This window comes from Triturus cristatus, chromosome 10 (genome assembly GCF_964204655.1).
Source record: "Triturus cristatus chromosome 10, aTriCri1.1, whole genome shotgun sequence".
Lineage (NCBI taxonomy): Eukaryota > Metazoa > Chordata > Amphibia > Caudata > Salamandridae > Triturus > Triturus cristatus.
The window spans coordinates 885,464,874-885,492,299 of record NC_140593.1 but is presented as its reverse complement, the minus strand read 5'-3'; the positions used below and the strand labels follow the sequence as shown (position 1 = coordinate 885,492,299).

Below are 27,426 nucleotides of genomic sequence, written 5' to 3'. Positions count from 1 at the left end.
ATCCGCGTGAACCAGTGTCCCCACCACCCCTCGCAGCTGCTCCTCAAGGACATTGCAAAGCACCTTTGTGTCTGCGTTAAGCATTGTCTGGCGTTTATAGGCCGTGGGATCCGATGTATCCTCACCCGGCTTTGACATCATGTAGACCACTCCCTCTCTAAGTGTGGGAGGCAGCTCACCCCTATGCCTCACTTCCCTATAGACTTTCAACAGAGGTTCCATCCATCTTACGAGGGTTTCAGTGGTTCAGAGACCTTTCCAGATTTAATTTAGCACATTGATCTCTGTGTTTAAGGTACAAGGAACAATGTGTTTCTGATGAGTAGCATCTTAAACCTTTAAAGATTGGGAATCAAGTTCGATTTAGGAGCATTTTATATCTTCATGTGGATGTGTGATATTGCTTGCACGTCTTGGCCATCTGCCTTTTTTGTTAAAATTCTATATATTTTACAGACAGAGCCCAGTGTCCAGGAACAACTTGAAATGGCGACAGGATTGAAAACATCTAGCCTTGATGTACTTGCTGCAACATCGCAACATCCCAGCCCTGGTCTCAAACCACAACTGAAGCAGGTAAGGTGCTTATCTGCTCTGAGCTAAATTAAAACATTAGTAACTAAGTTATTTAGAATCAGGAGATCCAGGATCACATCAGAAGCATCCTTAACACACCTTACTGAAGAAATCATTTTTGGCATTGAGTGATTTGATTCAGCGAGATCCACAGTCCTCTCAAAAAGTATGTTAGTCCATGGTCAGACAATGATTTTTTGTGTTTTTTTAATTTAGAGGTGCTAACTGGTCCAATCAAAAGCTCTGGCTTTTTAGCTAATAGCAATGTATATCTTGGTGCTTGTAGTTTCTCTCTCACAACATGTTAAGTTCTGTGAGGTTGAACAGGATAATGTAGCTACTGATGATACTTTAATAGTAGGCATCTTAGAACTCTAATTTCTGCTTTGTGGAGCATGGCAGGAAAATCACTGCAGTGTGAAGAGACGGAGGGGCTCGGGGTTCTAAGAGAGGTATTCGATAGTTATGGGGGGAATAGAAAGAATACCATAGTCATTACCATTTTACAATATGGGCCGTAGATGACATGACATGTGAGCCGTTACGTATAAAACCCCATTGATGGACAATACTCCCTAACTTTCTTGCAATAGTTAATATTTTCATTATTGTGATTGAGAGTTTTTTTTGTTGCTGTTTCTGTACATGCCCAGGTTCTCACGGTGTCTTCAGATAGTCTGATAAATAATTCCCTCAAAATGTCCACATTCATGGTTTTCATATGGTATGGTGGAATCCCTCAGCTGAAAAATAAAGACAATTTAATTTATGGAAGTGGCTTGACCTCTGTGTTTTATGTTTTAATCATTTGTAAAATGCAGAAATTGGGAACTAATGCGCAAGTGCTAGCACTTTTGGGTGAAACTCAAAATCCACGCTCTCTTGCAATAATTAAAAAGCAGTTTATAGATTTTGTTCTGAAGCCCATGATGCTTTTTCTGAGGATTCGTTAATTTGTACAACATTTCACTATTAACTGAAAAAGATCTTCCTCCTGTCTTATATTTTTAATATGTTGAACCTCCACGTGTCCTTTCACTGCAGATCTTAGAATCCTTTTTGGAATGTAAGGCACCACCCATTTGCAAATAGACTGAGGCCAATAACCACATAGCTTTTTGAATGATAAGGGCTCCCAGTTTTATGGTGTTTATTTTTGTAACCTTTACGTCTGTATTTATCCATATTTATTTTTGGGCCATTTTATCTGTATTTATCCATATTTGTTTTGTGTATAAATGAAGTTGTAAAAATGGAGATTTCCATATTTATTTAACTGATAGACACACAGTCATACTTTGATGTCTGTCGTGATTTAGCTATTTAAGCTGTCAAATGTTATGTAACAATTCATTGACTAAAATTAGCATTATTCTACAAATGTATATTGACATATGCCATTATTTATAGATATATCATCCTGTTTTTTAATTTACCATGCTGTCCATCTGCTCAGCTGTTGGGCTACAATTCATGAAAGACAGCACGGAGAGTTACTTAAAAGCACAAATTTCTGCATTTTTCCACTTTTAAACATAAATGCAGACAGAAAACACATTGTTTTCTGTCTGTCATCTGTAAAAATCCGTAAAAACAGAAAACAGGGAGCCTTAATCATGATTGATCCTTTGTAAAATTTTACATTGACATTGACATATACAGAGGTTCATAATGTTCAAGCAGATTAAAATCAGCCAACATGTTTTGCAGCTCAAATGGCCACTTTGTCAAGGCTTTTAAGTAACTCGATTAGTTCATCTGCATTGAAATTCAGATTATTTTGACCCACCAATCTTAAAAAGACTGATATCCCTGTTAAATGAGACCTAGAGTTAGGAGTACTATCGCCAACTCTCCGTCAAGAAGAGATCCAATAAGGTGAACAGAATCAAATCAACAATCCAATGATGGGACATTGTAGCTTTTTTAAGTGGAGCCTCTGCCGACTCGAACCTTACCATTTAAACTGTTGAATTATGTTGACTGATTTTATTCTGTTGGACTATTTAAATCCTCTGCATATTTTGTATATTAAAATGAGTAGCCAAGGATATTTTACACTTAACAGCGGTAATATATGTTGATTAACTATCCCCTATTCGATACTTCTGATAACGGTTTCACACTCGTTGGCTATTGAGTTGATTCCTAGCTCGGTATCTGGTGTTCTGTGTTTTGTATATTTAATCAGTCTTTGTCCTGAGACCATTTTGTACGAATTTTATATATATTTTTAAATATGAATGTTTTATTAAGATCTTTGTAAATTTTATCTGTGTGACTCTCTCATGGATATTTCTATCCGAATAAAGATTTATTGATTGGTTTATGTCAATCTACAAAAAAAAATGTCATATAATTAAGAACTTGGATGTTAATTGGATGATTTATTTTTATGGATAATCATATAAATACAATGGTCAAATTAATTCATAGCGATAGAATGATTGTCTACGGTGCCTCGAAATTGTATTGTTTTTTAAATTAAACACCACTTAATTAATCCCAGTAATCTCCTAAGGCTACATTGTGGAAGGGGCACAGGAGATATAAAAGAGTAACAATCTTGTATATATTTAAGAAAGACATTCCTGCCATCACTTCCCCTACACCAGGGAGAAGACCCATCAACTTGCTACACCAAGGATTGGATTCCCTTCCCTGGACATGCACCATGCTACTATCCTCTATGCCACTCCTCAAGTAGTCGTAATCTCAAATTCAGGCCCAAGGTGTCCTCAAATAATCTTATTGAACCCACATGTGAGAATAAGAAAAGTTTCCCCGATACTCAACTCACAACTATGATGGAAACCAATCTGATGCAGTGATTCCTCGGTCAGCTCTTGTCTAATATTTATCAACACCCTTTTTCTGGCCAGTGATTGTGGACTCAGATTTAGAAACAATAACACCCATGACTTTCCCCATTTCATCATCCTTTTTCCCTACTTCTCCCCTCCGAATGTGGTCTCTCACCTTATATTATTTACTCCCACCATTATCATGGCACTAGTATTTCCTGTGGGTTGTTTCAACTTTAGTGAGAGTCTGAAATCCTCAAATACACATCTCAGCCCTCATCCGCTGCCATATCCAATAGGTCAGATAAAATCTCAGCAGAGCCTCTGCATCAACTTCCACAGAAATACCCTCATTAGAATAGGGTTGCCTCTGCACAAATTGTCTAGCATTTCATTCCTTCCCTCTGGGTTCACCAGGGCTTCATTGGCACTTGCCTCCAATAATTTAGACTTCAGAAGGTTTGTTTTCATCTCTGATCCTGCAAAACTTGTAAAATGTTTTCAGTACTCGCAATTTTTGTTCCACCCTTAGCATGCTGCAAGGACAGCTCTTCATATTTCTTCTCCATGTCTTTTAGCACTGTTTTAATTGTGGCTTTCTCCATCCTCAGACAGTTATTTAAGACACTGATGGACTGCAACAGGGTAACAGGGTCCTCTTGCTCTCCCCCCCTCCCCATCCCCACCACATGGCATGTTAATTTCCTTTGTTGTATTCAGGAACAAATCCTCTTTACTTGTTGTTAATGTAGCTCCTTGTGGGGATCAAAGAAATCTTCAAGGCCTCCCTTGGCCCAGTATCAGAGTCAAAGAAAAAACAATACTTCGCTCTGTGTTTTCCACCGAGATTCTTCCTCACCTAAATTTGACAAGAAATTCAGACAGTAAATGTCTCACTGGTGGACTGCTCATATGGCAAGGCAAGCGGTGCAGCAAAAGGCCTTAATCCAGGACCAGACGTTGCTAGGATATTGACCTCAAGAGCGAGACGAGACTTCTTACCTTGGGAACCCGACCGTGGCGGGCCCAAGTTATGTTGCAGTGTCTTAGTTTAAGTGCTGTGCCACATACTACTCCCAACCAAGGACTCACCGATGCCCCATAGCTGCTTCTCACCTCTCTCTTGAGGAGTGGGCTCAGATCAGACTGCACCACCAGCTCAAAGTGTTAACTAGCACCTGAACCTCAACTAGTCACCTGGGGAGCATTGCAGCATGCCCTCGGGTGCCTTGTTTGCCATGGCCGAACTCCATTGATCTCAAAATGTGGTTTAACTGAAAATGCAGCAGTGGCAGAAACGATCCCAAGTCAGGCTGGTTAGACAGAACAATAGAGTCCAGGCAGGAGCTTGGGAAATTGTGACCATTTTAGCTCCCAGCCAACTGCGCTCCCTGTGTAACAGTTTAGTAGGTTATTTTTAAATGATTTAATATTTGGGTTTGTTATTGTTTATTAAGAATACCACAAGTACCACCAACATTGGCTCAATTTTATTACGATATACGGAAAGCTACTTGCCATAGCGTAATAGCATTGTAATAACTATACAGTGCCATAGAGTATTTAAACCTTTGTGTTTTCCGCATATGCTTGAAACCCAACCCTCTAGACACCAACCATTTATCAAGCAGCTGCTGGTTACCTTTAAAGAGGTAGGGGTTAATGATGAACTTTGTGGGATCCCACATGTTAAATTTGTAGGTGAACTTTCAACCAACACTGTAAAGGAGATTTTCTTGAGAAATTATCTAAAACATTTTATAGCTTTTTTGGAGACCCTAGCATTGTTTTTGTTATCCGACAAGATAGAGTGGTTTATGGGATCTACTGTGGCCTATACAGTTGAAACTCTACCTCTGCCAGCTCCATGTAACAGTCATTCGTTAAAGTCCAACAAACTGCCTGTCCCCCAAATGCTTATTCTAAATTATCATGTAATTGAGAAGTCACCATTTTCAATAACGTTTGCTGTGTATTCCTCTCTGGCAGGGTGGGGAGGCTCCATTGAGGGTTTTAGCTGGTAAAGGCAGTCCCCTTGCTTGTTTTAATGTGGCAGGGAATTGTCATTAAGTCAACCGTTTGTAAGTAATATCAAATGAACTTGTAACCTTATAACTTCTATTCTCCTGTCTCTGCACTCCCCTGTGGAGTCCCACAGGGCTCCTCGCTAAGTCCAACGCTATTTAATATCTATGTAGCAGACTTAGCGAGGGTAATAAAGGCCCATGGGCTGCGACTTACATCCTACGCAGATGACACCCAACTGGTTCTGGCAATACACAAGGACGGCCCAGCGGTGGCAGCTAATTTCCAAAGCGCCATGCTTGCTGTCAGTACCTGGATGTCCTCCAACTCTCTGAGGCTTAACTCGGACAACACTGAGGTCATGACCTTTGGTAATCTCTCCCCGGTTTGGTCTTCTGCCTGGTGGCCTGACCAGCTGGGCCCTCCTCCTGTCCCAGTTGATAAGGCCAGAAACCTGGGAGTCATTTTCGACAGTAAGCTGTCATTCAACCTTCATGTCAACAAGGTTGTGTCATCTGCGTTCTTTATTTTAAAGAAAATTAGGAAAATACTGCCTTACCTTCCCACCTCAGCTGGGAAGACCCTGGTCTCTACCCTAGTGTTTTCTAAAATCGATTATGGGAACGCCCTCTTCCTTAATACTCAGAAACTCGTTCTATCTAAGTTGCAGTCCATACAAAATGCTGCTGCAAGAATTCTTCTTGACATCCCCCGCCGCCAGCCAACTACTCCAGCCATTCGTCACCTGCATTGGCTAAGAGTAGAGGGCCGCATTAAATTCAAGGCCCTCTGCATTGCCTATAAGGCAGTGCATGGCGTCGGTCCAAAGTTTCTGATTGAAGCATTCCAGTTGTATAGCCCCAAGAGACAGCTGAGATCCGCCAACTCCTGCCTGCTTCCGTTACCTCGCACCAGAACGGCAACCTGGGGAGACAGGCGCTTCCTGGTTGCCACACCTAACCTCTGGAACCTTTTGCCACTCACCATAAAAACTGCCCCCAATTTGATAAGCTTTCATAGGCTCTTAAAGACATGGCTGTTCAATCAGTAATCCTGCGGCTTGGTCTCTCGTTTTTGTCACATGCGCCGAGACACCTTCGGGTATTTGTTTGCGCAATAAAAATCGCGAAATAAATAAATAAATAACCGAGTTGGGCTTGTAGATTTACATTTGCTCAGGGTCTTATTCATGTTTAGAATAGACATCTAGGTGAAGTAAAATTTGTTGCATGCACCAAAAATCAAAAACCTCTGGTTGAGTGGATAAAAACTACCCACCTCCGAGCCCAGGTTTTCCTGCATTGTGACAGACCTAAACCTTCAGTTTAAATATTTCTAAGTAATCCTAATGTAGTAATGGTGTTGGGTATTTAAAAGTACAACATGTAAACATTTATTGTTAAACAATTACTTGCAGTGAAAAAGCCCCATAACCTATTTTCGTTGTAGCATGGAGGGCTGTTTTATAGGAAAGCATTGGGATACAATATTAAGTTTAATAAATACTATCTCTTCAGAGGAAACAGCCACTAATAAATTTTTTGAACTCCTTGAAATATTTATTACAAGTCCAATTCTCTGGTGAAGTCGGATTAGTAGTAATTATTTTGGAACTATGACCTTTAAAAAGTTTCCTTTGCCCTACCTGAAGTCCCTGGAAGCTAAATATGCAGTTTGTTGCCCCACATATGCCAGTCATTAATTTGCATTTCAGTAGGAAAGAAGGAGGTGTGAACTTGCTTCCAGGACAGGGTCAAAAGTTTGGGTGTGGGGAGGTGTTGTTTTGCCCTTGATTGCTGGCCTGTGGGCTGGGCCCAAGGGCATAATTAACTTTAAAGAGGCCCACCATGTCACAAGCAGATGCTAACACCCAGGCCTGCACCCTGACCCTGTGTCGTCGTTCCCCAGCCAGACCAGCCTCGATTGGACTGGGCCTCTTATTTGACATCTAAGTGTCATGCTCTGCAAGAGTGTAAAAACCTGTCTGACAGGTCTGTTTACATATAACATTTTGGGCACACTTCAAAGGAGGGAAACAGAATGCCAAAACAGTTTGTGTGTATCCACTGTCTGGTTGCTGAAAGTTACGCTTTGTTCTACCAGACTTCTGTCTCAGAGTGTGTTGGGGGTGCAGAGTCTGCCTAAAAATCGATTTTAGTGCTAAACGTGGCAGGACCCTAGGATTACCATAGTACACTCTCCACTCACACCCAGCGCCAAGAGCCCAAGTTTAGTGTGGCTAAAGACTCTGGCAATCTTGAAAATGCCCACAGTGGGTAGGGATAGTACCAGGAACCTTTACCCAAGGGGCCATTCCCACCTACTAGCTTGTGCCATACGTAAATGTGGCATCTTTAGGCACCCACTTCAGAACACCTTTAGGACCTGCGGAAGAACAGAAAAGGAATGGTTCTGCTGTCTGTGACCTGAGAAAATCCCTGAAGACTGGACCTGCTCTTCGTCTTGACAAAAAAGCAGGTTCCAAGGGTCATAAGGGGTAAAAGGGACACAACAAGTTACCAGAGGCCTTTTTCTACAACTGCCCAGCTGACCAGTGAAAACTAAGCCTCCTAAGTGTCTTAAGTTCGTCCCTCGAGGTCCTGGGGCCTTTAGAAGTGCACTCCTGTGTTGAATTGAGACTTAAAGGACTAAATACAGAAGCTAAAATGTTTGACCAGGACCAACCAGGTTAGTGTGTCTGACCTGCGACCCATCATGGTCAGCATCCAATTGAGCCGAGGTCCAGTTCTACCGCAACCATTGATTATCTTTGACACTTTGTGCTTCTTGGCAATATTCATATTTACAATTTTAAACATTCATATCTCTCATTACCCTTATTTTTGTAATCTTGGTGTCGTTTTGTTCATTAGATTTTACTCTTTTATTGTGGTCCGGCTGGATTGTGCAGCTGTCGCTGATAATGATGTGAGAATAACCAGAAGAGTGGCTTTGGCTCCACCAACATGTTGGGAGCCAGGAGTATGTTTTGATTGGGCAGATGTTGTGTACTTCCACAAAAAAGTGATTGCCATCCACACAACTATGATCATTTTGTCTATTTATCCAGTTGCTTGAGTTTGAACTTTAAGAGGCACATAGATGAGATTGTAATGCTGTTAACTGGATAGTTTTTTTTTCTTCCTGGCAGCAGCATAGAGGGCAGTTGTTAACCTACATCGATTTTTAGTTCTGACCTGACCATGTAACTGTCAGTTGAGCTTTTAACCTACACCAATATTATTCTATGGTTCCACAAAGATACATATCTATTCCCATACTATCTACCCGTAATTCTTCACACTGCCATACTAAAAATTTTTTTAACCAGACTTAATGACATTGCGAATGCTTGTTCTAATTCGTTTTGGGATTTTTATTGTTTTGCATCATAATTGTCTTACTGTTTTAGTACTACATTACACATTGCCTCCAACTTAAGCGAGTTTGCTCCGTGCCATAGCTGCCAGGGGGTAGAGCTCATGACTTTAAGGGTTTACCCTGAAAAGGATTATTAGTTGAGGTGGATACTTGCTTACAGTGGAATTTTATGTTTTAGTTTCATTGAATTTCCAACTTCTTTGAGGATGGCAAATAATTCCCTTCACCAACAACTAACTGCCCTTCTAGATCCAGTTAACCTAGCACTCTTTTTTAGCATTTAATTCCTAAGGTCTATAAAATCTACCTTGAGCAACCGGGATTTAGTTTGAGTCATTAGATTATTGTCACTTGTCATAAATGCCGCCTTATTCCAGTCAGTGTATAAACTTTCCTCTCTCCATCAGTGCTTCTTCTCCTTCAAAAACGCTCTGTATATTTTCTCTGCTGTTTCTTTCCTTTAGTAATAATCTGCAAGTACCATTGAGTTTCGCCGCTATGACCGCTAGCCCTGCAAAGGGCAATTAATTCAAATCCTATTCTAAATGCACAAAGATGACAGCAGCAAGGGTTAGGAATCTAAACAAATTAGAAACTCCCTACATACCAACCAAAACTCTGAGATCATCTAAGTATTAAAAGATCATCCATCCCAGATTCAAACTTCCAAAACATGGAGGCATATTTCTTGGAGTCTAAAAACCAAAACACTGTAAAAGTGCCGTAAACCCTCCCTCATCCTGTGACAAACCAAACTCCTAAAATTCTGGAAACTCCTGAAAACAGATCTTTAGACAAACATTTGAATAAGGGAGTTCAAGTACTATGAAAAAATAGCATCCTATCAGCTCTGTCGACACCTACCAGCAGATCAGACTAAACAGGATACCTCAACTCCATGTTGACAGAAACACAGAGATCAGTAACGTCAATCAGCATTTCTGTTGCTAATCCAACAGCCCTATTGCAGATGCTCTTCTCATGATACTGGTCATAGAGATTAAAGGAACCAATGGTTCATTTTATGGAACATTTATTTTTATTCAGTTTCATAAAAGTCATACCACAGCGTATGCCTACATCCACTGGCGGGCATCAAATCTGAATGCATATGAAAGAGATACAGCTGTGGGCCTACAACCCGGAGGCTGGCAGCGAATTTCAAAATATCAATGAAATGAGTCCCAAAGTTCGTACCAGTGGAAAGCAGTATGCATTGTCCATGCCATGACCCATGAAAAAGAAGAAGGGCAAAAGACAAAGAACCCAAAGAAGAAGAAAAAAGAAGAACCAGATAACATGGCAAAAAGAACACCCTCCCTCAGCCCCCACTTCCCCAAATTCCCACATCTCCTCCGCACCGGAAAATATTCCTTTGCCCACAGTCTTTAATACAGTCAAGCTATTTGAGTCACGCCTCGTTTATGTGTTAGTTTCTTTGGCATTGGAGGTGAGGCGCAGGATTCGAAAGCATTTGGGAAAAGTAACCTCCCTGATTTCCTTAACTAGTATTGTGATGAATGGTGCCCAAACGTTCCGCATCTGCTTCAGCTCTATTGTCCACCATCATGGACATGCGCTCCATTGCAAGTACAGTCGACAGCCTTCTCAACCATGCCGTGATGGTCTGGAACCACCGTAGTACCCCAATGAGCTAGTAATGCTAATCTTGCGGCATTAAGGGCTAAGGCTATCTGCCTCCCTCTAAGTGAGCGCAGGGGAATGATCAAGGGATTGGGTAGACCTAGCAGGGTATAGGCCGTAAAATGAGGGATATCAGTGTTGAAGGCTTCATTTATGTAATTGAGAATCATTTCCTAGTATCTAACCAATTTGGGGCATTGCCAAAGTAGGTGTACCAGGGAGTCTGTCTGTCCACACCCTCACCAGCAAGAAGCTGAACGATCTTTATTCCAGTGGTTTAATCGGACCGGTGTCAGGTACCAATATGATGCTACTTTATAGGCTGCTTCTATGCCCAGCATATCATGTGTCATGTGGTGGGTTCTATAATGTATGCCCTGCCATTCTTTCTCTGTAAGTGTTCTACCTATTTCCTCCTCCCATCTCAGCTGCCCTTTAGATTTTGTGGATAAGGAGGCTGCAGAAAGGAGAGCGTATAGTTCTGATATGATGCGTTTGCGTCTTTTTTTAGTGATGAGCCATTTTTCGAATTGAGACAATTGACGAGATGCCCCATGTCTTATGTCCGGGGATGTTACCCAATGAATTGCCGGATGGTTTATGAAGAGGTCAGATACTGTAATTGCAAAGTCTCTCTGGAGCTGGTCGAAGGGAATGATCCCATCCTGGTCAAATAGTGAGCCTATCCTCTTGCAACCCTGCTCACACCATCGCTGAAATGATTCCCACTTGCATCCGGGGGGAAGTCAGAGTTATCCACTAGTGAGGTCATCAGGGAAGGGAATGTAGTAAGACCATGCTGAATCGCCGTTACATCCCATACCTTTAAGACAGTCGTCATTACTGGGAGGAATAAGCCCCCCACGCCCTGTGTTTACGGGGGAGCCTAATCTCTCTCAATATATTTACTCCTTCAAGTGATTGATTCATGAACGACCAGTGTTTCTCTGAGATGGGGCGATTCCATTCTAAGATAAAGCGTAGTTGGGACGGTTGAAAGTTTCTCAGAAACACTGAAACTCCCATACCTCCACCTGCTTTAGGCTTATTAATCTGGTGAAAATTGAGTTGTGGCTGCCTCTCACCCCATATGAAGCGGTTAATGGCTCGCTGCAAATTCCGTTAAGTGGCTGGGGATAGGGGGATGATCTGAAAGATATAGAGTATGCGCAGCATGATCATCATCTTGACTGCAGCAATACTTCCTACCCATGATAGGCCTGTCCGGGCCCAGGTGGCTAGAGTTTTATTAGTTTGTTCGAAAAGCGGACCATAGTTGGCTGCTAGCTTTTTCCTGGGCGTACGTGCCAGTAAGATACCTGGGTTCAATATATTGTCTCCAGCCCAGCTGAATGGGAATTGTGTAGTTAAGGTCGCCACTGTAGCTGGGGTGGTTGAAAGATTTAATATTTGAGATTTAGTAAGATTTACCTTAAACATGGAAAGCCCACCAAAACAACTATATTCGTCCACCAGGGCAGAGAGCTAAGAGGCGGAACTAGTCAGGGAGAGGACCACATAGTCTGCATATAAGCTTATGGTATGTGTATCTGCCCCTGATGTATCCCTGAAATCAATCAATCAATCAATCACTGCATTTGTAAAGCGCGCTACATACCCGAGAGGGTCTCAAGGCGCTGGGGAGGGGGGCCGCTACTGATCGAAGAGCCAGGTCTTGAGGAGTTTTCAGAAGGCTAGCAGGTCCTGGGTCTGTCGTAGGATGGTGGGGAGAGTGTTTCAGGTCTTGGCGGCGAGGTAGGAGAAGGATCTGCCCCCGGCAGTGGTTTTCCGGATGCGGGGGACTGTGGCGAGAGCGAGGTTGGCTGAGCGGAGGCTTTGGGTGGGGGTGTGGAAGCTGAGTCGGTCGTTGAGGTAAGTGGGTCCGGTGTTGTGTTGTGCTTTGTGTGCGTGGATGAGGAGTTTGAAGGTGATCCTTTTGTTGACGGGGAGCCAGTGCAGGCCTCTCAGGTGGGTGTAATGTGGCTGCGGCGGGGGACGTCGAGGATGAGTGGGGCCGAGGCGTTCTGGATACGTTGGAGTCGTCTCAGGAGCTTGTTTGTTGTTCCTGAGTAGAGGTCGTTCCCGTAGTCGAGTCTGTTGTTGATGAGGGCCTGGGTGACGGTTTTTCTCGTGTCGAGGGGGATCCATTTGAAGATCCTGTGGAGCATACGGAGGGTGTTGAAGCAGGACGCGGAGACGGCGTTGACTTGCCTGGTCATGGAGTGGAGTCGAGGATGACCCCCAGGTTGCGTGCGTGGTCCGTCGGTTCCGGGGCTGTGCCTAGCGATGTGGGCCACCAAGAGTCGTCCCAGGCTGATGGGGTGGGTCCGAGAATGAGGACCTCCGTCTTGTCTGAGTTCAGCTTCAGTCTGCTGTCCTTCATCCAGTCGGCTACGGCTTTCATTCCTCTGTGGAGGTTGGCTTTGGCGGTGTGGGGGTCTTCGGTGAGGGATATGATCAGTTGGATGTCGTCGGCGTAGGAGATGATGTTGAGGTTATGTTGTCGTGCGACGTGGGCGAGAGGTGCCATGTAGATATTGAACAGCGTCTGGCTGAGGGAGGATCCCTGTGGGACGCCGCAGATGATCTCGGTAGTTTTGGAGCGGAAGGGTGGGAGGGAGGCGGACGCTCTGGGTTCTGCCGGAGAGGAAGGATGTGGTCCAGGCCAGGGCCTTCTCTTGGATACCGGCGTCATGGAGGCGTGCGGATAGGGTGCGGTGGCAGACCGTGTCAAAGGCTGCTGATAGGTCCAGGAGGATGAGGGCGGCTGTTTCTCCTTTGTCCATCTGGGTCCTGATGTCGTCAGTGGCGGCGATGAGGGCGGTCTCGGTGCTGTGGTTGCTGCGAAAACCGGATTGGGAAGGGTCCAGGATGATGTTGTCACCAGACAGGTCGCTCCCCCCAGCTGCCACGCAGCCCCCTGTGTGATTGGACCTCTGTTTTGCCGCTTGCCACTTAACAGATTTTATTCCCTGTTTTCATTTCTGTACCCCTGTGGTTTTCATTTCTGTACCCCTGTGCTTTCATTTCTGTACCCCTGTGCTCTCAGCCTACTTGTGCCCCCTTTTTTTTCTGTTATCCCCCCCCCTCCCTCCGTGACCCTCGCCGCCTCTCCCGCCGTCTTTTCCCACCGTTTTTTCCCCCGCCGCTGAGCCCCTGCGGACCCGCCCCCTTCACTCCCATTGGCCGCCCTGCTCCCACCTCCCAGCTGCTCCTTCCTCCCTCTGCCCTCATATGGAGGCCGTGAAGCGGGCGCGCCGCGCCTAAGGCAAGCCCGTCTGCGCCCGTCCGCGCCTGGACCGCACCCAGCGCCAGAACCCCTGGACCCCGCACCCCCCGCAACGCCAGACTACACTACGACGCAAGCACCCTCCACGCACTCAACACCGAACGAGACCACCCCTGCTACCGGGCCACCCCGAAGCGCACCCAGGGGCCCTTCACCTGCCGGAACTGCAGATTCACCAGCATCCAACCCTCCACACCTCCAGCCAGAGAACCCAACCACCTCCACTGCATCCTCCTCAACAGCCGCTCCGCTCGCAAGCACGCCATCGAACTCTGGGACCTCCTAGACTCCACCGCCCCCGACGTCGCCTTCCTGACGGAGACCTGGCTGAACGCCACCTCAGCACCAGACATCGCCATAGCCATCCCACAGGGCTACAAGATCTCCCGCAGAGACCGCACAAACAGAGTGGGAGGAGGAATCGCCATCATCCACAAAGACTCCATCAAAATCTCAACGAACACCGACGACACCCTCACCACCGCCGAGCACATGCACTTCCAGATCCACACTGACCCCAACACCACCCTCAGAGGAACACTCATCTACAGACCTCCTGGACCCCGCCCACAGTTCAGCGACACCATCGCCGACCCATCAGCACCCACGCCCTCGCTTCCACGGACTACATCCTCCTCGGGGACCTGAATTTCCACCTTGAGAACAACGACGCCAACTCCACCGCCCTGATCGCCAACCTCGCCAACCTCGGACTTAAACAGCTCGTAACGACACCGACTCACGCCGCTGGACACACGCTCGACCCCATCTTCTCCGCAAGCCCCCACGTCTCCTTCAACCACACCACCAAACCCCACTGGACCGACCACAGATGCGTCCACTTCACCTTCAGGAAACCCACCACACACCACCGCACCCAACAGCTACCGCGCCACTGCTGGGGCAAGGTCACCGAGGACCAACTGACTACCGCCCTTGCCCTGAGACCACCCACCGACCCAGACACCGCCGCGACCAACCTCACAAAGTGGATCAACGGCTGCGCTAACACCCTCGCCCCTCTCAAGACCTCCACAACCAACCACACCAACAAGAAAGCCGCCTGGTTCACCGAGGACCTCCGGATCTCCAAGCACACCTGTCGGAAGCTGGAGAAGAAATGGCTCCACGACCGAACATCAGACAACCACAGAGCCCTCGAGCGCAACCCGCAGACACCACCAACTCATCAGGACCACCAAGACGACCGCCTTCAAGGACCGCCTAGACAACAACGCACACAACACCAAAGAGCTCTTCAGCATCGTGAAAGAACTCTCCAACCCCAGCTCCAACACCAACGACATCCCGCCATCTCAAGACCTGTGCGACTCCCTGGCCACCTTCTTCCACCGCAAGATCACCGACATCCACGACCGCTTCACCACCACCACCCCGCGACTACCACCCGCACCAGTCGCCTGACCGTCTGGCCCAGCGTCAGCAACGAAGACACCATCAAAACCATGAACTCCATCCACTCCGGATCCCCATCGGACCCCTGCCATCACCACGTTTTCAACAAAGCCAGCACAACCATCGCGCCCCACCTCCGGAAAACAATCAACTGTTCCTTCGAGACAGCAACCTTCCCAGAAAGCTGAAAGCACGCCGAGATCAACGCCCTTCTGAAGAAGCCCAAGGCAGACCCCAAGGACCTCAAGAACTTCCGGCCCATCTCCCTGCTCCCATAAGTGGGTTGTCTCTGATTCTTTGCGCCATCGGCTCCATGTAAAGGGCGAATAGTAATGGGGACAGGGGGCAACCCTGCCGTGTTCCTCTGTAAATGGAGAAGGGCCTGGAGGAGCATCCATTGCCTCTGACAGATGCCTTGGGGGTCTTACAGATGCATCTTGTCCAGGCCACATACCTCTCCCCAAAGCCAAACCGGCTTAGTTTTTCAAATCGGAACGGCCAGTGGACCCTGTTGAATGCTTTTTCTGCATCGACAGAAAGTAAGATTGCTTCCTTTCGAGAGCGGTGGATAAGATCTGAGATGTGTATGAGTCGTTTGGTGTTGTCCCCGCACTTTCTTGATGGATAAACCAAGCTTGGTCCTGGTCAATCGGACTTGCCATATATGGACTAATGTGAGTAGCCAGGATGCTGGCTAATATTGGGCGATATGAAGCACATTCTAGGGGGTCCATAGTAGGTTTTAGAATAACGGAAATAGATGACTCACAGAGAGAGTCAGGTAGACATCCTGTATTGAGGAACTAGTTGAAAAGTCTTGTCAGCAACGGTGCTAGGATCTGGCAGAAGTTTTTTTTAAATAGTGGGGTAAAGCCATCTGGTCCCAGTTATTTGGAGATTTTGAGGCGAGCTATTGCCACAAACACTTCCTCTGTTTGGATGGGACCGTGAATTTGAGAAGCAATGTCAGGTGGGAGCCTAGTAAGCAGAACTTCTTGGAGATATGAATTTATGTCCCAGGAAGAAGTCTACTCCCGCATACAACCTGCTATAGAAGGCTTCAGCTATTTCTGAGTCTGAGTGTACCACTATCCCCGAGGGGGTTTTAGTTACCGGCACCGTTCCAGAGACCTTCCTATGGCGCAATCTATGGACTAACTTAACTTGAGCGTTCACCACTAATAAAGAATTTATGCCGGAGGCGTCGTAGGGCATATTCTGCTCTGTCTAAATCCAGGCAGCATTTGATTAGGCGTTTCTTTTCCAGTTCCCTCCATACACAGGAGGCACCTGCGCATTTATGTATTGTTACTAATTCTGCGACTGCAGTCTCTATCGCCTTCCGCTGCTTTGTATGGAGCCTGTTTTCAAATGCCGAGATCGCTGTTAGTTCACCGCGTGTCACAAATTTTAATGCCTCCCATACGGAAGCGCGGAGGACCTCCTCATGGTCGTTAATGTTGAGATAATTTGTAATCACTGTATGGATTGCATTTTCCATCTGGCCTGATTGGAGCATGGCGTCCCGAAGTCGCCAACGAGATGGGCGAAGTTTGCAGACGCCAAGATTCAGCGATAGCGTGATCAGGGCATGGTCTGAGAGAGAGTGAGGTTCGATTATCGCTTCACATCGCATCCTTTTAAGGCTTTCGTAATTAGAAAATGTATGTATGGGCATCTGAGTAGAAAGTATAGTCTCTAGTGATGGGGTGTGTTTGTCTCCGTATGTCGCTAAGTGAGCTGCTTGCAAGCCATTGGAGTCCGGTAGGCAAAAGAGCCCCTACTTGTGTAGTGCATTGAATAGAACGGTCTAAAGCTGTATTTATTACAAGATTGAAGTCACCACCTATCACTACCGCTCGATCAGGAGTGGTTAGAACCTGTTTAAGGGTGTTGATAAGGAAGCTTTCTTAGTGTTCATTCGGTGCATATAGAGAGGCCACCATGAACTGCGTGTGTCCCCACTGAAGTCTAATGCCTCTAATGTCAGCTACTGTAGTGGTGACCTTACCATGGAACTTCTGAGCAAGGAGTCTAGCGAGCCCATTCCTTTTAGTTGTCTGAGGGCCAGTATTGTCTGGGAAACGGGGGTGATCTCATGCAGTGAGTATCCCTGGCTAACAGATGAGTCTCTTGCAACAAACTGATATCCCCACCCAAGTGCTCCAAGAGAGACAGAATTGCCTTGCGCTTTACTGGGCTGTTGAGGCCTCGCACATTAAGGCTCAGTAAACAAATGGATTGTGTTGTATATCTACAGGAGGCTCTGTTGCAGCTAACTCGTTATATCTCTGCCTTCCTAGAGAGGTAGTGCGGAGATGCTCTAGTATGCAGTCCCCATTGCGCCTCCTGCCTACATGATACAGCAATTGGTGCAGAGGAGAGAGAAATGAGAGAAGACAGAAAGATACCCACAACAAAAATAAAGAATACAACAAAAACCAGCATGTGACCAGAGGTTGTCGATTCCAGTGGATCAGGGTGGAATGTAGCCACACATAGGATGTCTGTTCCAACGAGAAATCTCTTGTGACAACGTGAAGATGCCCAAAGGGCAAGCGGAAGGAGGAGCGCCTCCAGTATCTTCAGTCCTCAAGCCCCTCTGCCACCGCCGCTAAGTCCACACCTCTTCCCCCACGCCCTGGGACGGGCCACCTCCAACTCAGGAAGACCCCCGAGAGGGCCAATTCCGCCGAGAGGGCCTGCAACACTGCCTGTCTTTCTTTATTGATGGTGCTCTTCAGTGCCCTCAGACGCATCGATGTGCAAAAGGGCGCAGGCCTCTGAGGGATCTGATTTGGCGGAGTGCTCCCTCATATCGAAAGATATAATGCAAAATGGATTACCCCATGCGTAAGGTATGTTGGCCTTCCTTAAGTGTTCTGTGACAGGGCGGAAGTCTTTACGTTTTTGCTAGGTGTTCCGGGAGAGATCTCCTGGAAGAACATCGGGGAGTGACATTTAAACTGGACTGGGTGCGCATCTCACGCTTTTTTAAGAATGTCTTCCTTGATTTGAAAGTCGTGCACACAAACCAGTATATCTTCCGGGGACCCTTCCCTGATTGTTCAGGCCCTACACCGTGGACCCAGTCTAGCTGCCGGGTGGACTCTTCTGTGAGGCCCAGGACATGGCGGAAGAGTTCAGTGACCTATTCAGGCAGTTTGGGTCTTTCTGCTTTTAATGGCGCTCCTCTGATTCATTTATTATTCCTCCAGGAGCCATTCTCTAATTCTTCATTGTGGGCCTGGCGATCCAGGTGTTGTTTTTTGAGCCTGAGGACTTCTCGTGGTAGCCCTGCGATTTCTTCTTTCCAAACGGATTTCCTGTCTTTTAGTTCGGCCACTCACCCACCTCATCCATGTTGAGTCTCAACTCTCGGATTTCTGTCACTATTTCCTTTTTCATCACCTGCAAGTCTGCATGCAAAGAGGTGAATAACGATTCCATGAAGGACTTGGTTACCTGTCCTCGGGGTACAGTTTGGCATCTGCCCTTACATTCGCGTTTTTGTCATCTGTACTTGTGCTTCCTGGCTTCTCAAACATTTCTTTGAGGGAGTGTTCTTTCTTTGTTCTGTTCCCCGACATGTTGTCACGATGTAGCGTGTCAGATGCAAGCGTCCGACAAATTCACTCTCACCCAGTGTGGCTGGGAGGCTCTTTACACCTTGTCAAGTCTGGTAGTGGCCACCGCGCGGGTCCCCTGTTCCTAGCCTTAAGGTTAGCTGCAACGGTCGTATATTGTATGAGCCTTGTATGGCCCTGCACTGTAAGATCCCGTAAGTGGTTGCGTGCCCTATAGTCAATGAGACACTGGCATCCTACTGGAGTGCTTTTATTCGGCCCGACTCTCCCTGGTCTCGGTCTGCATATAGGCCGGTCACTCCCATGCCTTGAGAGTTTTTTCATCCCCCACTCAAACACCAATGATCCTCTCTTTAGCTGTGACGAAGGCAGCAGCAGGGAAGGGACAGGAGGGAGTGATGCAGCTGCAGCCGTGGATGCAGTAAAGGAGGCCCATAATAAGAAGACACTTGTCTATATGGGCCTAGTGGTGTTAATCTGGCCGCTCAAGAAGGGGTGAGGGCCTCCAATTCCTCTGTAAACCTTAACGCGCCCTTGCCTCCTGCACAAAGAGTTCTACTTACGTAGGTTGCAGGGAACGGTGTAGCATAGCAGGATTTTTCGCGGCTACTCTCGCTGATGGCTCCTCAATGCCTTGATTCAGTAATTCAGCCCGACCAAGGCCGCGATCTCCCCGTGGCCACACCAGCACCCGAGGGCCCTATCTTAGCAGAGCAAATCAGGCCCCTGCTGCTGGTGTCTGCATGTCTCATCCCCTCGGGTAGAGGTGGGGGGAGACCACACCTCCGCGCCTCCGCTCTCGACGGGGACCTCCCGCTGTAGCCGCCGCACTCTTCGGCAATCGGAAAGTCTGTAGATGGGGCCTACCTTCGGCCCCGGTATACTCCTCGCCATAGCTGCGATCCGGAGGTCGGCGGATCTGCCCCACTGTCCAGGAGCTCCAAGTACAGGGACCCACTTGATGCAGGCCCCTTAGCGGCACCGCCCTGTTCTCCCCTGCAGCCACCGCACCAGCAGTCCTCCTTGCTCCGCAAAGCATGTAAGGGTAGCAAAGAGAGGAGGATTCACCCCTCCACCTTCCGGTGCCTGTCTGGGGTCTCCTGTTGGAGCTGCTATGTCTTCTGCTATGCGTGGGTGTTGGATTGGCCTGCATCCGGCTCCGGGACACATCAGGCCGCAGTCATGCTCCGGGAGTCGGGAAGACCGCCCGGCCGGTTCAGATCTCCGCAGCCAGGGACCCATTTGATCTCCATGGGCCACCGTCTGTGCCCCCTGCTCTCCGCAACCTGTAGTCACCCCTAGAAGGCTCCTACAGGGGAGGAGCCAGTGGGCTTGTGCTTATGCTTTTGTTGGCAGCGGCTCGTAGCGATCAGAAAGCACGTCCTAGCCGCCCGCCATCTTGGCCACACTCCCCAATGGTTCATTTTAGAGATATCTGGGCAAAAATCTATGGATCCTGATCGTCAGATCTTCCAAGGAGGATACATTTGACAAGCTAATCCAATTGGAAAAGGGATCCTTCTTTTCCTTCATCCAGTGTGGGATCCTCAGATCTGAAAATGAAGTGATAGAGGGGGTATAAGGTGGTATAAAGAGGCTGGGGAACATCTCCAGGCAGGATGTGGGGGCACTGAAGGAACAGCTCCTGCACCCAAAAGTAAAAAAAAAAAAAAAAATTACACAAAAAGATGCCTTTATTTTCTCTGCAGAATTCTCAGGTCCAAAGCTGAGTCTGAAAATTTGTGGATGGATCTTGAATTTTGGAAAGATGTCATTCAAAATCTTTTTTTTTTTTGTTTGTACATCCAGAAAACATTTAAAACAACTATTATTCAGGTGAAACTACGCCTGGCAAAGGGCATCCAGATTCGGCTCTGTGAAATCCAGGGCAGGCCCGGTGCTCAGACACTGCTGTGGAGGGATAAAATCGGTGGGCTGCTTGTTAAGTAGCATGAAGTCCAGCACCATAGTTTCTTTCCCAGCGAGGGTCAAGCACAGCTGCTTCAGTCATACAGAGGTTAATACAGGGCCTGGCGCCACAGTACACAGTGGGAGTCGGGTGCACAGGAAATTGGACATAGGTTCTACCCATTGGTCATGATGACATGATCAATGGCACACATGAAGTTATTGATGATATCACTGATGTGGAGACTCATGACTTTGCCAAATTGTACCGTGAAGGCTAGGCCTTTTTGCCAGCACTTAATGACGATGAGCCATCCTCTGCAGCCATTGGATATTTGATAACTATGAGTTTATATAGCGCCCGAATCACACCGACAGGGGTATCTCTGCCCTGGGACAGCGTGCTTCAGCCAGACAAACACACCTCAGAATAGATAGATTTTTAACAGCTTCCTGAAATGTAGGAGGTTCTGGGATTCGCGTAGTTGGCAAGGAAGTTCATTCCAGAGAGTAGGGGCACGGTGCGTAAAGGCCCTGCCATCCATGCAAGCTTTTTTAACTCTCGGGGTGCAGAGAAGAGACTTGGATCCTGACCGAAGAGACCTAGAGGGTCTGTACCTTGATTGTTTGTTGGACAGGTAAGGGGGTCCCAGACCATTAACAGCTTTGAAAACGGTGCAACAGATATTGAATTTCACTCGTTTTCTCACAGGAAGCCAGTGGAGTTTGTTTAGAAGCGGTATCGAGGCTGTTCTGGGAGGGGCATTTGCCACTAATCGGGCCGTGGTGTTCTGAACTACTTGCAGTTTGTCCAGGGAGGCCTCGTTGTTAGAAGCCAACAAGGCATTGCAGTAGTCCAGTGGGCTTAACACTAGAGCTTGCATCAGTGTTTTTTGTGTGGAAGGCGATAGTAGAGGGAACACTCTTCTAAGGAGACTGAGTATGTGGAAGCATGTTCCTGCAGTAGTGGTGGCATGTGCTTCTGGCGTAAGTTTCTGGTCACTGCGGATTCCCAGGTTCTTGACCACTGTATTCGGGGACGGTGCCGGGACCAGTTCCTCCGGCCACCAACTAGGTCCAATGTCCAGGTTGGAAGGTGGGCCCAGTGGGTTTGGATTAATGAGATGTTTGGTGCTGGACCTGCCTGTCAGCCAAGTGGTGGTGGTGGGTGGGGGGATTATAAGAGAGGAGAATGTAATATATAAAAAATAATAATTCACAGATAAAGATGTTAACAGTATATTATGGTTTCTATTGCTTAATTCATGTTTACAAAAACTCAGACATTCACTTAAAAACCCCCAGTCAAAGTGATGGTAAGGGTTGGAAAAAAATCAAACAGCTCCTGAAATTGGCCATTTATATTGTGCTACGCTACGCAAACCATAACTGATACCCTGATTAGCTTTGTTCATGTTCTCACAGGATTGTTGTCATTTGAAATATCATTCATGACATTCCAAATTCCATCATTGATGACATCAGTGATAAGATCACATATGAAATTGCCAGTGACTTTTTCATGAGCTCCACTTCATATACACATATACTGTACGATGCAGATTTTTTCAATTCAGTGCACTAGAAATTATTATATTTTCACTGTACCTCTTTGAGAAAGGCAAAATAAATATCCCATCAGTCTGTCCAGTTAATACCAGGAATAATGGTTTATATCTTAGTGTGTGCATAAAGAACAGAGGCATACGTGAGTACACTGTACCCATGGTCCATGGAAATAGTCAACTTCACGCAAAGATGTTGACACTAGACAGAGAGTGGAATAAGTGACACCCTGGTTTCGGATTGAACTGTGTGCCATTTGCACAATCTATGCCACACACGCATGTACTATGTGCACACAATAAAAGAAACATAGCATATGTTTGATTTTCACCTGAATTACTCATCAACTAAAGGCATATCTTAAGTACTTTTCCCACAGATAATGAACTAAAGGTAGCCTGTGCGCTCTAGTGATATAAATCTTTCTTTATATCTCACCTGTTAAACTCGTGTTTCCTAGCTTCTACAGCTAGTGTGCCCTGGAGTCAGCATAGAGAGGATAATGTAGCAACTGTAGATAAGGGTAAAGTCTATGTTATGTTTAGAGTCTTATCAGTGCAAGATAATCTCAAAGGTTCTCGGTTAGGTTAATCATGCAGTTGAAAGGTTGGGTGTGAGCCAAACTCATAGCAATGTGCCCCATCAGTGTAGATCTCAGACCACAGAGAGGAGGCTGGCTTAGAAGGAGCAACGAGCTGACCAAGGACGGGCAGGAGAGGGCAGGGCACTCGGGAAACGGAGGGCAGAAGGGGAGCGACGCAGGGGCAACAAGCTAAACATGGAGTGCAGGCTGACATAGGCAGTTGATGCATAACGGACCACAGAGAGCAGGAGAGAGGGGAAGGGGCACACACTCTGGAAATAGAGTGGAGCGGGAGGAATAGTATGCTGACCAGGCAGAGAATGCCGCATGGGCAGAACAATGGGCCACGGATGGAAGGAGGGAGGTGGCAGGGGGAAGCACATAGAAAACAGAGGGAATGTGGAGGAGGCTGCGGCACAAAGCTGACCACAGAGGGCAAGCTGGCAGGGACCACAAGCTGACCATGGAGGGCTGGGGGAGGGCAGGGTCATGCAGATGGAGAACGTAGAGCAGTGGGGGCAGGGGCAGCCAACTGGTCTCAGAGACAAGAATGTTGTGGGTTGGCCACCTGTGGGGACTGGGCCTGGGCCAACCCCAAGCTGCGCATGGCTGAAGGCCTTACACGATTGGGGTGCTGACTGAATATGAGCAAAATAAACTAGAAATTCAATGAAAAAAGCAAAAGTTGAGACGTTATAGTTGGGTATGGTAATATAATATTCCCCTTCATTCATTTTTTTTTTATACAGAAATACACTGAAAAAGACATAGGTTATAGTGATGCACAAAGCATTCCAAAAGCCTTCATCCACTCTGGCTCCTTCGTAGAATGTTTCGCACTGAAAGCCAAGCAGGGCCATGAAGAGGGGTCCCGAAAGCGCGATTTCCAATGTTAATTCCCAAAGGTAAATTTGCTCACCAGTACAGAAAAAATGGCAGAACGAGTTACTCCAAATTTGGCAAAAAGTTAGGACTCCAGTCAGAAAGTGATTTGGTGTAAATCAATTCAGCTGTGTTTGAGAAATTAGCATTTAAAGAGGGGCTCGGTTTTGGTATGAAGTTAACCAGAAAAAGTTAGCAATATCCGTACAGTTGATATCTAGATATTTTCTGAATGGCCCATTTGAAGTGGAGTGGTTGATTCCGATTGACTGACCACACCATGGAGAATATATTGTGGCAGCCATTACAGGGTGGTCCATGAGATCTGTGAAATGACAATGAAAACAAGCATTGGCAAAGCCAATAGGCTTCACCTTTTGGCTTTGTCAATGCGTTTCGCTCTCAGGAAGGGTAGAATCTCGTGTCTTATCTTGTTCTGACGTTTCTGTACAATTCTGGGACTTTCGAGCACCAGATAAAATGGCTGCCCCTTTGCACGTCACTAAAAAATCCCTAGTTTCAAACTTCTAAGTTCAGAAATTGACACCTTGTCTCTCGACTTTGGAATTCGTTAATGAACCCAATATTATTGGAAGAGGAACACTCACTGTTTGTATCAGTACTTAAGGCCTATCTGTTTTCTTAAATGTTTCTTCAAGATTACGCACTGACAATGCTCATCCAAGTGCAAAGAGATGGTAATCATAAAGCACTCAATACAAATGTAATCATTCGGTCATGCGTTAATCCATTCATCTATTTCCTTACTCAAAAATCAATCTTAAATAAATGTATTCTCATCTTCTAATATACATTTGATCATTCATTCTCCCAATTCAGTTATTAATGTATTCATCCATTCATGCTTTTATTTATTCGTTCGTCTATGCCCAGTAATGTCTATATTCATGCAACAATAAATTCAATCAGTCAAATCAATCAAAATAAGCTTTATTCGAAGTTACAAGGTGAATCATAAAAGCTACAAAATACATCCATTACAAATTTTTTAAAAAGCAGAATAAAAGTTAACAAGCATTGGCATAGCCAATAGGTCTCGCCTTTGGGACCTTATAAGTGCTTAGCCATTTTACAAAGTTGCAGCTTCATGTAGTATCGCTGCAGTCTCGTTTGTGAATCCAGCATTGAGAGACCCACACCGTAGGATGCTGTTCAATCTAAGGTGACATCATCTTCACTAAATACCATGCTATCCAAAGGCTGAAGCACAGAGCTGCCCTAAGATTCACTGTTTGCAATCAAAGCCACAAGGCTGTCCGGGTTGTTGTAAATACGACAGAGCAGTGGGAGCACCTTCTGTCTAGCCTACTGACCCAAATGTGAATCTGTAGTATACCTGCCTGCGTCTGCACGTGCTTAAAAGGCGCACTGCTCAGTGGGTGATACAATAGGTTTACATAGGCATGTGTCATCTCTGGTTCTGTGTGGACCCAGGGAGTGTTCGGCAGCCTAGGTTCTACTGTAGAATATCACCTGTTCTGCAAGGTATGCAAATAGGAATTGACGGGACCTACGCTTGGTACTGAGAGGAACGAGACAGTACATCTGTTTAAGAAAGGCAGACGTACTTTTCAATATGCACTATCACACAAGGAGCACAGGTGTCCTACGAAGTCCCGGGCAGTGTTTCCACAGTTGTGAGATACAGCTGCAGTTATTGCAACACCCGTTGTCGTCCATGGCGTTTACTTCTGGGCGCCTGTGTGTCATACAGCCATAGCGGCAATTCATGTAGAATATTTCGAAAATAAACTTGTTGAGCAATTAATTTGATGGAGCAGATGCTGGAGGGTGGCAATTGTGAGCACCCACTGCCAAGTAAACAGTTCGAAACACAAGGGTTCAAAAGTACATATGACGACCCGTCCAAAGGCATATACGACGAATTCACTCTCAGCAAGTGCAGCGCAACAACGTTTTCATGCTGCAATTTGAGAGCCCAGACCTACACAATTTTAAGTGAAACTACACGTCCCATAATGCAAAGTTCTGTTGGCTGAAAGACCAGGTCTGGCTGATGGTATCCTCAAGGTGAAACAGGGGGCGAAGGAGCGTGTGACCCTGTGGCGTGTCAAGTAAAGGAGATTCGGGAAATAAGCACGCAGAAAAGCCCGCTCACAGTTTAGAAGAGCCTGGTACAGGCACTTAAAAAGAAATCAAGAATGTTGGATAAAATTAATACATTCTTCAAGTTGTAGGTCAAAAGAAAAAACCCAAAAGACTGTGACTGACCACACCGGAGAGTTTTTTTGGTGCGGGGTGGGGGGTTGTCTGGAAAGGCCAGGCAATCACCAGGACCATACGGATGCCCGACTGGTCACAGGCTCAACCCCAGCCTTCATGGCCTTGATGCACTGGGCTGCAATAACTTCTTTGACTGTCACAGTGGCTTTCAGTTGCTTCTTGCTGTATTTGGGTTTTAAACTAGTACCACTGAGTTGAAATCTTTGCCCATGCAGTGTTCCCATGAGTAAAAATAATGAAGCAATACTATCACAAAATGTGCTGGATTGTTCTGCATAATTAGCTTTTTATTGCTGCATCATTTATAAACCCTGTCATATAAATTGATCCACTTCCAGTGGCCCTGCCTATAAGTGGAGTATATATGTAATTTTAGTAAAAATCAAAAAGGTAGCCCTAAAACCTGAGTTAAGACGAGATGTTTGGGGAGCTTAGAAACTTCATTTAAATATGATCTGTCAACTGAAACCAGACACTTTGTGTTCTTAGCATTATATTGTATTGCAGTGCAACTGGATTTATATAGTGTTTACTACTCTTGGTCGATCTGTTGAATTCATTTACACCGAGTAGCGCACTACTCTGGAACCCAGGTTTACTGCTAAATCTAGTTGTTATTAATTATTGCTTGTTAATTGGTTTTAGTCATGTGCTACCAAGAAAATCATTCTTTACATTAGCTCCAGTTTCATTCTGGTAGATTAGATTAAAAGCGCACACACTGGCATCCTCACAATTTTCCCCTGAGGCCACAGCTCAGGTGCGTTGTGCCCTCATACTAAACCCTCTAAAATGGCCCCAGGTGGTCATTGGAGCTGGAATGGCATCAGATACTGGAAACAATTGACACCCTCTAAAAAAACAATAAAGTCTCGAAAAAAATAACGTTTGTTGATGCTTTGAATTCACTTTTGACCAAGTTCCAGAGTTTTTTGTTCATCACATGTAGCCTGAGAGATATAGCAGGGCTCGGTCTCTGGGGCTTGTTTAAGGATGTGGGACGTGGTGTATGGGGGCATTACCCCACCCAGGTCTGTCAATTGTTTCCTCGTATTTAACATATTCCTGGCGTCCCAATCCAATAACTCCGTGCCTCATTGAAGCCTTGGGAATCAAAGGGCTCGCAAGGGCAGCATAACCTCCTCAAAGGAATCCTTTTATATGGAAATTGGGTCAGTGGGCAGATGGAAAACAGCAGGAGAGAGTGCCAAAAGGATCTGGGGAGTAGGGGCGTACGAGGAGGGGCGCTGGTCGCACCAGAGTGGCCGGGAGACAAGCAGGAATGGCGGTCTGAGCCGTGGGGCGCATGCATTGGTCCCTGGATACGGACGCCTTCTAGATCGCAGTGGGCTGCATTTCCGAGTCACCGCATCTGCCATGAACACGATCTGCCGGTGTAACTCTTTCTGGAGACCGGCACAATGAAAACGGAGTTTTCAAAGCACGGCTGAGATTTGTAGGACTTTTTTTTAATTTAGCGCCTTCTCTGCTGCAAAGCTC

At 46.2% G+C, this 27,426-nt stretch overlaps 1 protein-coding gene across 17 annotated transcripts in view; it reads left to right on the top strand.

The window, feature by feature from the left end:
* The window catches only part of LOC146796177 (uncharacterized), a 1,057,178-nt gene that overhangs the window by 124,832 nt on the left and 904,920 nt on the right, over nucleotides 1-27,426 (top strand). For all 17 annotated transcript variants that reach the window (XM_085628582.1, XM_085628595.1, XM_085628592.1 and 14 more), the window contains exon 3: nucleotides 457-576. In XM_085628582.1, coding sequence (XP_085484708.1) covers nucleotides 457-576 — 120 coding nt within the window. The remainder of the gene's footprint in view (nucleotides 1-456; nucleotides 577-27,426) is intronic.